Source organism: Phasianus colchicus, chromosome Z (genome assembly GCF_987193195.1).
Source record: "Phasianus colchicus chromosome Z, bPhaCol1.hap1.1, whole genome shotgun sequence".
NCBI lineage: Eukaryota > Metazoa > Chordata > Aves > Galliformes > Phasianidae > Phasianus > Phasianus colchicus.
Genome location: NC_143476.1, coordinates 13,735,035 through 13,751,928, shown reverse-complemented (window position 1 = coordinate 13,751,928; position 16,894 = coordinate 13,735,035). Strand labels below are relative to the sequence as shown.

The 16,894-nt window shown below is 48.9% G+C and overlaps 1 protein-coding gene across 1 annotated transcript; it reads left to right on the top strand.

Moving 5' to 3' along the window:
- The first annotated feature begins 15,431 nt into the window (after positions 1–15,431).
- Positions 15,432–16,654, top strand: LOC149912609 (rho GTPase-activating protein 32-like). The gene is made up of 3 exons (XM_090131859.1): positions 15,432–15,482; positions 15,796–15,877; positions 16,357–16,654. Exons 1-3 carry the CDS (start codon positions 15,432–15,434, stop codon positions 16,623–16,625), a joined length of 402 nt encoding a protein of 133 aa, XP_089987985.1. The 3' UTR covers positions 16,626–16,654.
- The last annotated feature ends 240 nt before the right edge of the window (positions 16,655–16,894 follow it).

Here is a 16,894-nt window from a genome sequence, read left to right as displayed (position 1 = left end):
CCCTCTGAGCAGCAGAGGGCAGGATGGGTCCAAGGCGAGGGCACACTCTGCTCTTTATCTGGCACACAAAGAGAAAGAGAAAATGAAAACCAGATGTCTTTCCCTGCCCATGGCAAACACCAGCCTTTCCATCCTTACAGTCCTTCCTGACATCAGCACTAACTGAAACAACATCCCACTCACCTTTGCCATGTCTGGCAGAGGTTGCAGCTCTTTCTATTGCATCCCTCTAGCTTTCAAGTCAAGAGCTCCTATGTAACACAAGGAAAAGCAATCTTTTACCTGCTGTGCCATGCTCATGGCAGCAGCAATGCAGATGCCAGCAGCTGATGCCCACAAGGACAGCCAGCCTGGACTTATTTTCATTTCATATCCTTGTCCTGATGTCCTTCTACAAGCTGGAACATTTCTCCATCTCAGCAGAAGAGGGCAGGAGAGTTCCAAGGTGAGGGCACACTCTCCTCTTTTTCTGGCACACAAAGACAAAGAGAAGATGAAAACAAGATGTGTTTCCCAGCCCTTGGCAAACACCAGCCTTTCAATCCTTACAGTCCTTCCTGACATCAGCAGCAACTGAAACAACATCCCACTCACCTTTGCCATGTCTGGCAGAGGTTGCAGCTCTTTCTATTGCATCCCTCTAGCTTTCAAGTCAAGAGCTCCTGTGTCACACAAGGAAAAGCAATCTTTTACCTGCTGTGCCATGCTCATGGCAGCAGACATGCAGATGCCAGCAGCTGATGCCCACAAGGACAGCCAGCCTGGACTTATTTTCATTACATATCTTTGTCCTGATTTTCTTCTAGAAGCTTGGACATTTCTCCCTCTGAGCAGCAGAGAGCAGGATGCGTCCAAGGTGAGGGCACACTCTGCTCTTTATCTGGCACTCAAAGAGAAAGAGAAAATGAAAACCAGATGTGTTTCCCTGCCCATGGCAAACACCAGACTTTCCATCCTTACAGTCCTTCCTGACATCAGCAGCAACTGAAACAACATCCCACTCACCTTTGCCATTACTGGCAGAGGTTGCAGCTCTTTCTATTGCATCCCTCTAGCTTTCAAGTGAAGAGTTCCTGTGTCACACAAGGAAAAGCAATCTTTTACCTGCTGTGCCATGCTCATGGCAGCAGCAATGCAGATGCCAGCAGCTGATGCCCACAAGGACAGCCAGCCCGGACTTATTTACATTACATATCTTTGTCCTGATGTCCTTCTAGAAGCTTGGACATTTCTCCCTCTGAGCAGCAGAGAGCTGGATGGGTCCAAGGTGAGGGCACACTCTGCTCTTTATCCGGCACTCAAAGAGAAATAGAAAATGAAAATAAGATGTGTTTCCCAGCCCATGGCAAACACCAGACTTTCCATCCTTACAATCTTCCTGACTTCAGGAATAATTGAAACAACATCCCACTCACCTTTGCCACGTCTGGCAGAGGTTGCAGCTCTTTCTATTGCATCCCTCTAGCTTTCAAGTCAAGAGCTCCTGTGACACAAGGAAAAGCAATCTTTTACCTGCTGTGCCATGCTCATGGCAGCAGCAATGCAGATGCCAGCAGCTGATGCCCACAAGGACAGCCAGCCTGGACTTATTTTCATTACATATCTTTGTCCTGATGTCCTTCTAGAAGCTGGAACATTTCTCCATCTCAGCAGAAGAGGGCAGGAGGGGTCCAAGGTGAGGGCCCACTCTCCTCTTTATCTGGCACTCAAAGAGAAAGAGAAAATGAAAACAAGATGTGTTTCCCAGCCCATGACAAACACCAGCCTTTCCATCCTTACAGTCCTTCCTGACATCAGCACTAACTGAAACAACATCCCACTCACCTTTGCCATGTCTGGCAGAGGTTGCAGCTCTTTCTATTGCATCCCTCTAGCTTTCAATCATGAGCTCCTGTGTCACTCAAGGTAACGCAATCTTTTACCTGCCGTGCCATGCTCATGGCAGCAGAAGTCCAGATGCCAGCAGCTGATGCCCACAAGGACAGCCAGCCTGGACTTATTTTCATTACTCATCTTTGTACTGATGTCCTTCTAGAAGCTGGAACATTTCTCCATCGCAGCAGAAGAGGGCAGGAGGGGTCCAAGGTGAGGGCACACTCTGCTCTTTATCTGGCACTCAAAGAGAAAGAGAAAATGAAAACCAGATGTGTTTCCCAGCCCATGGCAAACACCAGCCTTTCCATCCTTACAGTCTTCCTGACTTCAGCACTAATTGAAACAACATCCCACTCACCTTTGCCATGTCTGGCAGAGGTTGCAGCTCTTTCTATTGCATCCCTCTAGCTTTCAAGTCAAGAGCTCCTGTGTCACACAAGGAAAAGCAATCTTTTACCTGCTTTGCCATGCTCATGGCAGCAGCAATGCAGATGCCAGCAGCTGATGCCCACAAGGAAAGCCAGCCTGGACTTATTTTCATTACATATCTTTGTCCTGATGTCCTTTTCGAAGCTTGGACATTTCACCCTCTGAGCAGCAGAGGGCAGGATGGGTCCAAGGTGAGGGCACACTCTGCTCTTTATCTGGCACTCAAAGAGAAAGAGAAAATGAAAACCAGATGTATTTCCCTGCCCATGACAAACACCAGCCTTTCCATCCTTACAGTCCTTCCTGACATCAGCACTAATTGAAACAACATCCCACTCACCTTTGCCATGTCTGGCAGAGGTTGCAGCTCTTTCTATTGCATCCCTCTAGCTTTCAAGTCAAGAGCTCCTGTGACACAAGGAAAAGCAATCTTTTACCTGCTTTGCCATGCTCATGGCAGCAGCAATGCAGATGCCAGCAGCTGATGCCCACAAGGAAAGCCAGCCTGGACTTATTTACATTATATATCCTTGTCCTGATGTCCTTCTAGAAGCTGGAACATTTCTCCACCTCAGCAGAAGAGGGCAGGAGGGGTCAAAGGTGAGGGCACACTCTGCTCTTTATCTGGCACGCAAAGAGAAAGAGAAAATGAAAACAAGATGTGTTTCCCTCCCCATGGCAAACACCAGCCTTTCCATCCTTACTGTCCTCCTAACATCAGCACTAATTGAAACAACATCCCACTCACCCTTGCCATGTCTGGCAGAGGTTGCAGCTCTTTCTATTGCATCCCTCTAGCTTTCAAGTCAAGAGCTCCTATGTCACTCAAAGAAAAGCAATCTTTTACCTGCTGTGCAATGCTCATGGCAGCAGCAATGCAGATGCCAGCAGCTGATGCCCACATGGACAGCCAGCCTGGACTTATTTACATTATATATCCTTGTCCTGATGTCCTTCTAGAAGCTGGAACATTTCTCCACCTCATCAGAAGAGGGCAGGAGGGGTCCAAGGTGAGGGCACACTCTGCTCTTTATCTGGCACTCAAAGAGAAAGAGAAAATGAAAACCAGATGTGCTTCCCAGCCCATGGCAAATACCAGCCTTTCCATCCTTACAATCTTCCTGACTTCAGCAATAATTGAAACAACATCCCACTCACCTTTGCCTAATCTGGAAGGGAGGTGATGCTCTTTCTATTATCCCCCTCTGGCTTTGAATTCACCAGTGCTTGTGTCACACAAGGAAATGCAACATTCCTGCTGTTCTGCCATTCCCATAGCAACAACTATGCAGATGCGAGCAGCTGATGCCCACAAGGACAGCCAACCTGGACTTATTTTCATTACATATCTTTGTCCTGAAGTCCTTCTAGAAGGTTGAACACTTCTCCATCTCTGCTGCAATGGTCAAAAAGGGTCCAAGTTTAGGGCACTCTCTCCTCATGGCCTCTTCCACTCAAAGACAAAGGGAACATGAAAACCAGAAGTGTTTCTTTTCCCATGCAGACACTAGCCTTTCCATCCTGACAGTCCTTCCTACAATCACCTGGAATTGAAACAACATCCCCCACATCTCTTTTTTGAACTTGTTCATGCATGAATAATAATAATGAGAATTTTTCTGTAAATCTTATTTCTGCATGGAAACGATCTGATAACCAGAGCTTTTTTCTCTAAAACAATCCAGCGAATTTGCATTGCTTATCTATGTACGCAAAATGTTTTTGCCATTCATCTCAAATATCAATACATCTGGCAAAATAAGATAGAAAAAGTATTTACAGACATTTTTGGACATTGATTACTTCTGTTCAAGTGGGAAAGAATCCCTAAGCTGCAATCATGAAATTCTTTTATCACTTTCTCTGATTTAGCCAGTGTTACTAAAAGGGAAATAAGACACAGGCTTTTGATAGCAGCTGCCAATTTAAGAATGATAATACGGTTTATTTTTCTTGGCTAAGATCAAAGTCCTGCATTTCAGGATTATCTCCAGCTCATCAAGTATAATTAACAGTTTTGGATAGCCACATTATTGTATAGCAATATTGTCTTCCTGCAAGGAATTTCATTGTTTTACACGTGCCACAGGTTGTTAATAGATTGCCTAATCACCATTTATTTTTTTTATTGGCTTATGATGACCACAGAAAATTATACAGCAGCACCATAAAAACTTTAAATCCTATCCCATGTATCTGCACTCATACGAAAATAATATTGGAAAGCATTGGTGAAACTAAGATTACAAAATAAAGCAGAGGACAATTTCAGTGAAAGCCTGCAGGTTTTACAGCTCTGCCCATTTCAAACCCCTGAAGACATCCACGGGTTTCCTGCTGTGGGACACAGGCACTCACCTGCAGCTCAGCACTGCCTGCTCATGCCTGCGCACACCTTCAGGCTGGAACCAAGGAAATCCTCAGCAAAGACATCAGTACACTTTTGTTATGATGACTTTCATAAAGAAGCATCAAATATTTCTTCACGAGAAATACTGCAAGTCCCTTTGACACTAGCCCTTATTTTAAATGTTTAGATTTGTGCTTCATTCAGGCGTGCTGTCACTCCCAAAAAGATTTTTATTCTTTTTCATTCTGAGGAACACAGTGATTTCTGCCTTGTTTACTGACTGTAGGCACAGCAATACTCCTGCACCTTCACGGAAACAGCAAATCCATCTCTTTCACACCCTACTTCTATCAAGCTCATTCACCTTACAAGGTATTTATTGCAAGCAGCTCTTCCAAAAATGGAGATTAACAGAACCTGCAACCCAGGACACCTCAGTAAGCCAGTACTTTTCATCTCCTGAAGGTGTAGGTAGACACAGAGCTGGAACATCTTTCCCAGAGCTGTGTGATGCTATCTCATCTATGTTCCTTTACTGTGCACTCAGCTTCACTTCTTATCTAACCTGGTTGCATCCCAGGATTTCTGGTGCCAAAAATAAACTGACAGCTTTCATCACTAGTTAAAAGGTAACTGCAATAGGAAAAGCAATTTTTCTGATTTCTCTGTTGATCACAGAATCACAGAATCACAGAATCACTAAGGTTGGAAAAGACCTATAAGATCATCCAGTCCAACCATCCACCTGTCACCAATGGTTCTCATTAAACCATATCCCTCAACACAACATCCAAACGTTCTTTGAACACCTCCAGGGTCGGTGACTCCACCACCTCCCTGGGCAGCCCATTCCAGTGCCTGACCACCCTTTCAGAGAAGTAGTATTTCCTAATATCCAGCCTGAATCTTCCCTGGCGAAGCTTGAAACCATTCCCTCTAGTCCTATCACCAGTTACACGAGAGAAGAGGCCGACCCCCAGCTCGTTACAACCTCCCTTCAGGTAGTTATAGAGAGCAATAAGGTCTCCCCTGAGCCTCCTCTTCTCCAGACTGAACAATCCCAGCTCCCTCAGCCGCTCCTCATAAGGCCTGTGCTCCAGACCCCTCACCAGCTTTGTTGCCCTTCTTTGAACACGCTCCAGGGCCTCAATGTCTTTCTTGCAGTGAGGGGCCCAGAACTGGACACAGTACTCAAGGTGCGGCCTCACCAGAGCTGAGTACAGGGGAACAATTACTTCCCTACTCCTGCTGGTCACACTGCTTCTGATACAAGCCAGAATGCCATTGGCCTTCTTGGCCACCCGGGCACACTGCTGGCTCATGTTTAGCCGAGCGTCAACCAACACCCCCAGGTCCATTTCCTCTACACAGTCTTCAAGCCATTCCACCCCAAGCCTGTAGCGTTGCTTGGGGTTGCTGTGGCCAAAGTGTAGAACCCGGCATTTGGTCTTATTAAACCTCATCCCATTGGCTTCAGCCCAGCTCTCCAGCCTGTCCAGATCTCTCTGTAGGGCCTCGCTACCCCCAGGCAGATCGACACTTCCAGCCAACTTGGTGTCATCTGCAAACTTACTGAGGGTGCACTCAATGCCCTCATCCAGGTCATCAATAAAAATATTGAAAAGGACAGGCCCCAGCACCGACCCCTGGGGAACACCACTCGTGACCGGTCGCCAGCTGGATTTAGCTCCATTGACCACCACTCTCTGGGCTCGACCCTCCAGCCAGTTCCTTACCCAGCCAAGAGTGTACCTGTCCAAGCCACGGGCTGCCAGCTTCTGCAGGAGAATACTGTGGGAGACAGTGTCAAAGGCCTTGCTGAAGTCTAGGTAGACTACATCAACAGCCTTTCCCTCATCCACCAGGCGGGTCACTAGATCATAGAAGGAGATCAGGTTGGTCAAGCAGGACCTACCCTTCGTGAACCCATGCTGGCTAGACCTGATGCTCCAGTTGTCCCGCACTTGCCGCGTGATCTCCCTCAAGACAATCTGCTCCATAACCTTCCCTGGCACCGAGGTCAGGCTAACAGGCCTGTAGTTCCCCGGGTCCTCCTTACAGCCCTTCTTGTAGATGGGAGTCACATTGGCAAGCCTCCAGTCTTCTGGTACCTCACCAGTCAACAAGGAGCGCTGATAGATGATGGAAAGCGGCTCGGCTATCACCTCCGCCAGTTCCCTCAGCACTCTCGGGTGAATCTCATCCGGCCCCATGGACTTGTGACAGTCCAGTTGGAGTAGAAGGTCTCTGACCGTTTCCTTCTGAATCATGGGTGGTTTAGTCTGGTCTCCAGCTGAGACCACCTGGTCGAAAAGTGGAATATCCTGAGGATAACTGGTCTGACCTTTAAAGACAGACGTAAAGAAGGCATTCAGGACCTCTGCCTTTTCTTTATCCTCAGTAGTCACATTCCCGGCTTCATCCAGTAAAGAATGGAGATTCTCCATTCTCCATCAAAGATGCTTCATGCAAGCCTGATGCGGTAGAAACAATATCAGCTCTAGAATGACAGTCATTAGAGCAGAATCCTTTCACTGATGAAATCCCACAGTCCTGATTCATACAACACTGACACTGGAGGACACAGTAGTTTAGATGAGAGCGCATTAAAAATGACTAAGTTAAGGTCTCAGCAAAGAGTGACAAGTATGAAAAAAAGAAGTTGCAGAAACTGCTTCAGTTTGGCACTCTGGCATAAAGTATGACAACACACAACCTGCCTGTGCAGTTCCAGAAGCAGAAGAAAGCCGTCAACCAAGACTTGTTCTCATCTGCTCTGAAAGTCCACTGGGACAAGGCCACTTTTCTCTGACGTGCTTCCAGAAGTATCACTTCTGAGCACTGTGCCAGGGAGTTACAAGATACTGTTTGTGTGTACAGAGGAGAAAAAGACGTCTGTCTGGAAACAGACTTGGTGAAGGAGAAGCAGCATTTCCAGAGTACTTCAGAAAGAACTGAGCACTGCCCCAAGAGCTTCAGAGCGGCAGGCTGTCACAGTGTGCCAACCAGCTCAGCTGTGAGTTGGCACTGAAGCTGCACCACAGGGAGAACAAAGCCCCCTGTGCACCCTTGGAGAGCCAAGGGTTGGAGATTCATGAACCTTGAGCTCCTTTCCAAGCCGGGCCATGCTGTGATTCTGGGATTCTCACCTTTGCCTCATCTGGCAGAGGGAGGCAGCTCTTTCTCTTGTCTCCCTATGGCTGTCAGGTCACCAGGGCCAGTGTCACACAGGGAACTGCAAACACTGTGTGTGCTGTGCCCTGCCCATGGCAGCACAGAGGCAGCTGCCAGCAGCTGATGCCCACAAGGACAGCCAGCCTGGACTTCCTTTGATTCCTTCCCTTTGGATCAGCGTCCTTCAGGAAGGCGGAACATCTCTCCAGCTGAGCAGCAGAGGACAGCAGGGCTTCGTTGTCTGGGCATGTTCTCTTCTGGCCCTCTGGCCCTCACAGACACAGGAGGAGGACACAGAGGCTGCTGTAACACAGCCAGCCCTGCCTCTCAGGTCAGCTCTCAGGCCATCCTCTCTCCCCTCAGCAGCAGCTCACTGTTCTGCACTCCTCTGGCCTGGGCTGGCAGAGGTGTGCAGCAGTTCTGCTGATCTCCCAGTGCTGGCCATGTCTGCAGTGCCTGTGTGAAAGACACAGGAAGCTGCCAGCATTGCACTGCTCTGCTGTGCCCCTGCCATCACCGAGTTTGCTGTCAGCAGCTGCTGCTACACGTCCATTCAGGCACAGGCCTTTCCTTCCTGGCCCTCTTTCCCCCCCTCTCTCCTCTGCTCTCTCTCGTGCTCCCCTTTGGCCTGGGCTGGCTGAGCAGTGCAGGCCTTGTTGTTGCTCCCTGGGCCAACTACGTCACGGTTCCCCGTGACTCTGCCAGCTGCTCTGACACAGCGACTGCGTCCTCAGTGTGGATTCCAGAATGCGACAGACGTCCAGAGAAGACTTCCAGGGCTGATTGGAACATGCTGCCATCAAGAACTGCCATGGCTCAGGCCCCCTGGGAATCTGCTCACAGCGAAAGCTGCTGTCACTCTGTGTGGGCACAGCCTTGTCTGTGTAGGCCTGCTCACACTGCAGCCCCTGTCTGCACCAGAACCGTGCCGATCCACCTTCTCTTGGCCTCCTTGCCTGCATGGAAAAGGGCAGCTTGGGCTGAAGTCCCTCAACTTGCAGATGGCCGAGTGAAGTCTCTGAGCCCTGGTGACCCACTCAGCTCTTCAGCCTGCTGACCTGCTCTGCTGGGGCTGTCTTAAAAGGCAGAGGGCACGTTATCCTAATGTCCCCACATCCATCCCTCTTAGCATACTGTAGGCCAGTTCCTAAAAGGACACCTGCACAATCTCTCTGAATGTTAATCAACACGTAGTTGGTCTGTGCACTGCAGAAATTGCACCTAGGTTTTCAGTGGTGATTAGCTATGTGTTTAGTCAGAGGTGCAATGGTTCTAATGGTGAGAGAAAGACATTCCCAGTTGTCATCAGGTGGAACACACTTCAGACTGGAATCCTCAAGCAGACTGCAGTCAAGCTTTCTTAATTACTCGTTGTTGTTATCAATTCAGACGCATCTCTCAATTCCTGCTTGAATGAACATTCTGTAATAATCTGCTGAGACAGTGCAAGGCTTGACAAGGAGACTATAGTTTATGAAAGCAGCACTTTTTACTTCCTTTACAAGTTCTTATCTGAATGCTAAATGCAACATCAATTCACTTCTCACTGGGTTGAACGTTTTAAATATTTGGTAAACATAATGGTTCTAATTCTGACATTTAATATGAAAATATTAAAATTCCTTGTAACTACTTTTTTGTTAGAATGCCAGATGCTAAAGGGATGAAGTGGCACAAGAAAGCAAAATGTCTCTGCTGATGGCAGGAAGGACTGTAAGGATGGAAAGGCTGGTGTTTGCCATGGGCAGGGAAACACTGCTGGTTTTCTTGTTCCCTTTGTCTTTGAGTGCCAGAAAAACAGAGGAGAGCGTGCCCTCACCTTGGACCCCTCCTGCCCTCTGCTGCTGAGATGGAGAAATGTCCCACCTCCTACAAGGACATCAGGACAAAGGTAAGTAATCAAAATATTTCCATGCTGGCTGTACTTGTGGGCATCTGTTGCTGGAAAATTTAATGTCAGTAAACTGCCTAGATAATGACAGAATGAGGGTGACAATAGAATGGTACGTAATCACAGTACAATGAAAAAAGTATGCAGGGTGCAGGAAGGGAGGTGTGGACATTCTGAGTTGCAACTCTTTATTTGCTCCAGAAAGCTCTATCAGAATGGAAGACTGAAGGAAATACTTTGAGTGTTTTTTTTGTGACTGGATGACAGATCCATGTGGCATATTGAATAACTGAGTGGTAAAGGGACATAGATACCTCACTGTTTCATGGAACCTTTCAATTAAGCACCTGAGCACTGCGTACAGGACTTGGGAATATAAGTATCAGAGGATGATGGAATATCTGTATTTGGAAGGGACCTCGAGGATCATGTATTCCACCTCCTGGTTCCACACCGGACCTCCTATGGGTCAAGCCCTGTGTCTGAGAGCATTGTGCAAATGCTCTTTGGCCTTTGTCAGCTCAGTGCCAAACCACTGCCCTGGGGAGCCAGTGCCAAATTCCATGTATCTAGGTCATCCTACAGAATGATGCCAAGAACAGTTATAGAGATCGACTTACAAACAAAATTCTTGTCTTGAATTAATGGTACACTCACCATTTAAAAAAAAAAAAAAAAAGAAAAAAAAAAAGGAAATAATAGAGAAAAAAAAAAAAGAAAAAGAAAAAGAAAAAGAAAAAAAGAAGAAAAAAAATGAAAAAAAAAAATCAGAGCCATATTCTTACACTGGCATTTTACAGTATTGTCAGATTTTTGTAATTCTGTTTTGTCATATAAGATTCTCTCATCATGAAATAATGACCAAATTCTCTTTTCAGATCTAAACATACAAATGCTAAAGGCAGCAGTGCTGTTCAAGAGTACATTACCAGCTCAAACACTGCTTTGGCTATAAAACTGAAGGTAGTAAGGAATTTTATCAAGGAGTTGGAAGAAAACATGCAAGTGTAGATTTAAAAGCAACCTGTATTGTTACTTAGAGTTTGATATAGTGTAATCCAATGCACAGTACTTGTAACGTGTGTTTTACAAAATGCTTTGCAATGTAGGCATCTATTAAGATGAATGCTGCAAGTTCTAATATGTCCATGACCTTTTCAAACTGTTCCTTACTCCTACACATCACTACGAGTAGTTCTTCTGTCAGGAAGGATCACCTGAGTAATTAACCTGTGACCTTAAGTTTGGAATTAACTGCATACAGTGGAAGTAAGAGCTGTGGGTTATTTTGCTCTTTCAGTGTTGAACAGCCGAGGTGTTTTGTTTTGGAGGGTGGACAGTGATGGGACAAGGGGGGAATGGCTTTAGACTGAGACGGGGGGTGTTGAGGTTTAGGTTGGATGTGAAGAGGAAGTTTTTCAGCCAGAGGGTGGTGAGGCACTGGAACAGGTTGCCCAGGGAGGCTGTGGATGCCCCATCCCTGCAGGCATCCAAGGCCAGTCTGGATGTGGCTCTGGGCAGCCTGGGCTGCTGGTTGGCAGGTTAGAAAGCCCACAGGACTTTATTGCAGCCCTGGGTGCAGGGGGATCACTGCACCTAGCATGCACACAGAAGAGCTGGAGCACACAGGTGATGTACATTCCACTTGTGAACATTCCTGCAATTCCAGAGAGCGTGCGCCTGTTCCAATCACTGTTGCACAGATTAAAAACTGATTGCAGATGAGCTGTTTTGGTATGGGGTTCTTGCCAACGGTCTGCAGTGGCTGTGTGATTCCTCGGGGAGTTGCTCTCCAGCCCAAAGGTCATGTCCTAAGTCGACCAGATCCCGTTTGTGTCCAGAAATGGCTGACAACAGATCAGCTGCTGGTCAAGTTTCTAACATCACACTGGCCTTGCTCCAGTGTCTGTGTCATCAGCCCCAGCACATACGGTGCACCTCTTCAAGGCTCTGCAACACTGAGACTCTGCACTTGGGCTCCAGACATCCTGCTGCACCAAGAGGTTATTCTAGCATAACCACGATTATAGGCAGTGTTTAGACAAGCTCTTACAGGAAAACCATGAACACAAGGCTAAAGAGAGACTAAGTGATGCACTGTGCAGGAATACTCATGGAAGTCTTCACAGTGCAGGAGTCTGATCTGATTACAGATGCTGTGCTTTAAGTACCCCTTATCATATCTTTTTTTTCACTGTTGTGCAGGGGTTGGACTCAGTGATCTCTGGAGGCTGGAGATGCTGTTTACTAATGGAAGATGGAGAGAGGAAAAGCAAGTTCAAGGCATGCTGTGCATAGCGACCACATGGCATCTGCACCATTTCCCCCTGCACAAAGGAGGAGCAGCTCACAAGCTTGGCCTGGGCCAGGGAAGGGAGCAGACAAACATCTGGACCGACCCCAAACGAGCTGGTTCTGCAGGTTGGGTGTCTTCTGCTGCTTGTCTCACATCCTGCTGCTCAGCGGTAGATTTGTTCCTGCTCAGTGCTAACAGGAAACTCACACAGCATTTCTGTTTCAGCTGTGCCAACGCTTTGATCCCTTGCTGCTTGGATGCGGCGTTTGAAGAATGATGCCTGTGCTGATGTCCAGCCAGGCTTTGGGGATGAGTCTCCACACCAGGGTCCGTCTGACAGGACTGAGGGTTGGGGATCCAGCCAGGTCGAGTCCAGTGTGCTTTGCTCTTGTTCTTAGTGCTTGTTTTTGCTCAGGAGGGCAGGAGGTGAACCTCGTGAACCAGTGCCTGCAGACGGGGTTTGCAGAGAAAGAGGTCCTGCAGGCCTTGTGTGACAGCCACGGAGCTGCAGCGAGGCTGCATCCGTGTAAAACACCAGAGATCCACGGAGGTGTGAAGGGGAGCTGTGGGCTGCAGTCACGCAGGAAGGGATGTGCATGCTCGGGGTTTGGTTGCTGTGTGTGTGTTAAGTGACTGTGATACCACTGCTGGGTCAGTGTGAGTGTACGGAACAAGTGTGACAGCCTTTTGATGGAGTCCTGTGAAAGGAGTCCTATGGATTCGAGATCCAACTATCAGTCTGTGGGCATCATCCAGGAGTTGGGGTAGGGGATGAGGCAAGGGAAGTTGGGCTGAGAAAGGGATAAAGCAGTCTGGCAGCAGTTCTGTGTTTCTCCCATCTCCTGCTTTATTTCCCTACAGGTGAAATAGATGGGTGCTGCAACATGCCCTTGAATGTAACAAAACCCACTCTAGTGTGGATTTGACATGGGCCCAGCACTGCAAGGTACGCTGCTGGGAGGAAGCGTCCATCTGGCTGAGGGCAGGAAGGCCCTCCAGAGGGATGCACTGAGGCCAGTTGTGCGAGGCTCAACAAGAGCAAGCGCCAGGTCCTGCGCTTTGGTCATGACGACCCCGTGCCAGCTTCTCCAGGATTTGGCTGGGGTAGAATTCCAAGCAGCCCCTGATTCCAGAACATTGGGCTGGGCTGTTGGAATCTTCTGCCCTTGTGCCTGGTCTTGCCTCCCCACCCTGTCCGTCGTGGTGGAGCAGCCTGGTGGCCCTCAGTGATGTCATAAGGGCTAGAATGAGGGGAGGAGCAGTGCGTGCTGCGTCCCTTCATTGGAGCGCTGGAGCTCTGACTGAGCAGCTCGCTTGTTGCACTTGTGCACCGACTGCGTCCCTTTGTCTTCACACCGTCCTGTGCAGCACCTTGTAGGTAAGCTGAGACAGTGTGGGAGAGACGGGGGGACAGTGAGTGCTGAGAACTGCTGGCTGGCGGAGCTCATAGGATCACATTATCTCCATCAGCAGAGGGGTGGCCATGAGGGACAGGGAGGTGATCGTCCCCCCCTGCTCTGTTCTTGTGAGGCCCCAGCTGCAGTACAGTGTCCAGAAAGACAGGGAGCTGTTGGAGAGGGTCCAGAGGCGAGCCACAGAGATGATCAGGGGACAGGAGCACCTCCCCTGCCAAGACAGGCTGAGGGAGCTGGGCTTGTTCAGCCTGGAGAAATGAAGGCTGTGGGGTGACCTCATGGCAGCCTTCAGTACCTAAAGGGAGCCTAAAAAGAGGGGGGGAATCAACTCTTTGAAAGGGTAGATAACAGCAGGACAAGGGGAAATGGTTTTAAGTTGAAAACTTAAGTTTTTAAGTTGAGGGAGGGCAGATTTTGGATTTTCCGTCGTAGTCTTTGCTAAACCGTGGAAGCAAACTGACCTGCTCTTTCTCTCTCCTCTCTCCACCCTCTGCCTGCTTCCCTGCTGCAGCTTTTGCTCGTGGAAGATCAGAGCAAAGTGACAAGGAACGGCTGCGGATTCGTGAGATTTGTCTCCCTCGTTCTGATCTCTTGCCAGGTACCTGCCATGGTTTGTCCCCCCACATGCTTTAGCAGCCCGTGACGCCCCGTGTTTAGTAACACAGCCTCATCCAGCTTTGATGGGACGCTGGTCACGTGTGGGTTTTCTCCACGTGCTCTGCAGCTCAGCCCTCAGAAGGATGCTGTCTGTGGTGCTGTGACCAGCTGGTCTACAGGAAACCAATCCCTTAGGCAAAGAGTCCCAGCCCCAGCTTGTGCAGAGCTGCACAGCATCACCAGGGACACCAGCAGGCGTGCTTGGGCTGTGTGAGTGTGCCCGACAGCTGTAGGGAGCACAGCAGAGATGTGAACAGAGAAAATAAAAGTGTGTTTCTTTTCAGTTCCAGCTTGTCACACCTACGCTGATGGCTGTGGCGTGCAGCGAGATCAGCTGTGGGCCTGACCTGGCATGGACAGAGGTAGAGTATGAAGCTCTGATTGGTCTTTGTTCCCTGACTGCAGCCAGCAGAGTGAGCCGCAGATGTGCTCTCCTGCTTTCCAAGAGAGCTCCTCTGTGGCAAGACAGTAGTGCAAGTGTGGCAAGTTTATAAAAGTACGAGAGCCATCTCGGCTGTTGTGTTTGTCCTCTACTGACTTTTCCCTTGAAATGGCTGCAGAAACAACAATCATTCTCTGCTCTGTTTGGCCTCGCTGTTGGTTGGACTGCTCAAGAGAGCTGCTTTGTGCTTGCAATGGCACTGTTTGCACCTTGTAACTGCAGCCGTAGCTTTGGTTTCCCTCTTCACGGTCTCCTAGCATCTGAAACAGTCAGCCTTCCTGCACAAAGAGCGCAGGAAAGGTGGGGGCAAAATGGACAAGGCCACCTGTCTGCATCAGTGCCATTGCTGATTAGTCTGGGTGGGGAGAGATGCATCTTTGCATTGCCTGGCGTGTGCCTGCTGCACACCAGGGAGAGAAACAGCCGTTATTAGACTTGCAGTTCCTTCTGAAGTGCCCATGATAAGGACCGAGTGCATTTCCTGCAGCTTTCTCTGCAGATGTGCTCCTCACCTTGAAATCCTCCTTGTTGGTTCCCAGCTCCTCACCGTGGCCTGTGCTCTCTGTTTCAGGCTGAGAACAAGGGGAAGCCCCTGCTGGACCATGAGGTGGCACCTGTGAATGTTCCAGCTATTGCTGCTGCCCATGCTATTAAGAGATACGTTGCCCAGGCAGCGGATGAACTCTCCTTTGAGGTAAGCAGTTCAAGGCGTTCCTTGTTGCTCAATTTTACAATGGCAAATGCCTTCAGAGCTGCACTGGTGCAAGTGCTCTCATGCTCGGCGATGTTTGGCAGTGCAGAAGAATGCAGTCATTTGAGCTGTGCTTTCCTCCCAGCCGTGCTGAAGCTGGGATTGACGTTGCAATCTCTTGCAGGTGGGAGACATCATCTGTGTCATCGACATGCCACCAAAGGAGCTGACCCCCTGGTGGAGAGGCAAGCTCGGCTTCCAGGTAGGCACAAGCTTCAGACTGGAGAGTGCAACTTCAGTAAAGGCAGGAATCTCAGCTTAGAGCTGCTCTGCCTGCACAGGATGCCCAGTGGACATAAACAGTTTCCTTGTGTCGGTGTCAGAGGACCTTGCCTTTGGCTGCAAATGTTGAAAAATTATTACCTTTATGCTGTGAACTATGGCCATTTTCTGCTGGATAGTCTTATGGAACGTCAGGCAAGCACGTTCCGAGGGAAATGTTACGTGCCTTTTGGTTTAACAGTTCAGATCTGAGAAGTGCTGCATGCAATAGTTGGCTTCTCTTCTTGTAACAGGTTGGATTTTTCCCAGGGGAGTGTGTGGAACTCATTAATAAGAACATTCCTGAGGCACTCATCAATTCTGTGCCAAAGCCAGGTATGGATGTTACATTTGATGGTGTGGGAAAGCAAAATGAAGTCTTTTTGGGGGTATGTTCCATGTTTAGTACCTCCTTTATCCATCCCACATTGTCCTCTGGGTTGATGATTCTTCATGCACACCATGGGGCAGAGATTTGGCCCAATCCTCCTGAGTTTATGATTGGACTTGGCAAAACTATAGAATCTTCATAGAATGGCTTGGGATGGAAGGGACCTCAGGGATCATCATGCTCCAACCCTCCTGCCTCAGGATGGTCTCCCAGCCCCCACATTTAATGTGAGACTAGATCAGGCTGCCCAGGGCCCCATCCAGCCTGGCCTTGGGCTCCTCCAGAGATGGGGAAAATCCCTTTTTGTATGTACTGGTTGGTAATGTTCTTCCCGTTCTGACGTGCTCTGTAGAATGTGCTGTGCTCGGCCTCGTCCAACGGAGCCAGACCTGAAATGACCTGGTTTCTTCCTTTTGTTGTGCAGTGCCCAAGAAACGCAGCAAGATCCTCACCTTCCTTCGTTCCTTGGTGAAGGCCCGCCCAAAGAAACCGACCGAGCGGGAGGTGGAGAAGGAAAGGGTGTTTGGCGGTGACCTGGGAGAGCATCTTCTCCACTCCGGTCGTGATGGTAAGGAGCTGCCCATTCCTGAGATCTTCCTCTGCTGGCATCTAAATAAGATGAAAGGGAGCTCATATCTAGCAGGGGGTAGGCTGATAGCAGTGGAGGCACGTGTAATGGGAGTTGATGGCTGAAGGATAAAGTGAGGCGGATACTCCTAAGAGACAAGCACATCTGTATTTGCTTCAGCCAAGCCTGGCTGGGCTTAATGGATGGGATGTGAAGCACAGCCTGCAGCAGGACTTGAATCAGGAGCTCCACTGACGGCTGGCACGTGTTCTTCAGTCCCCCAGGTCCTCCAGAGCTGCGCTGAGTTCATTGAGCAGCACGGCGTGGTGCAGGGGATATACCGCCTGTCCGGCGTCGCGTCCAACATCCAGAGACTGCGGTAAGAGTGCTGCGA

Excerpts from the sequence above, each read along its gene's own strand:
- LOC149912609 (XM_090131859.1), top strand. The coding sequence starts at position 15,432 with ATGCCACCAAAGGAGCTGACCCCCTGGTGGAGAGGCAAGCTCGGCTTC. Across the intron at positions 15,483-15,795 it reads GAGGCAAGCTCGGCTTCCAG|GTTGGATTTTTCCCAGGGGA; the intron begins GTAGGCACAAGC and ends TTCTTGTAACAG. Across the intron at positions 15,878-16,356 it reads CAATTCTGTGCCAAAGCCAG|TGCCCAAGAAACGCAGCAAG; the intron begins GTATGGATGTTA and ends TTTGTTGTGCAG.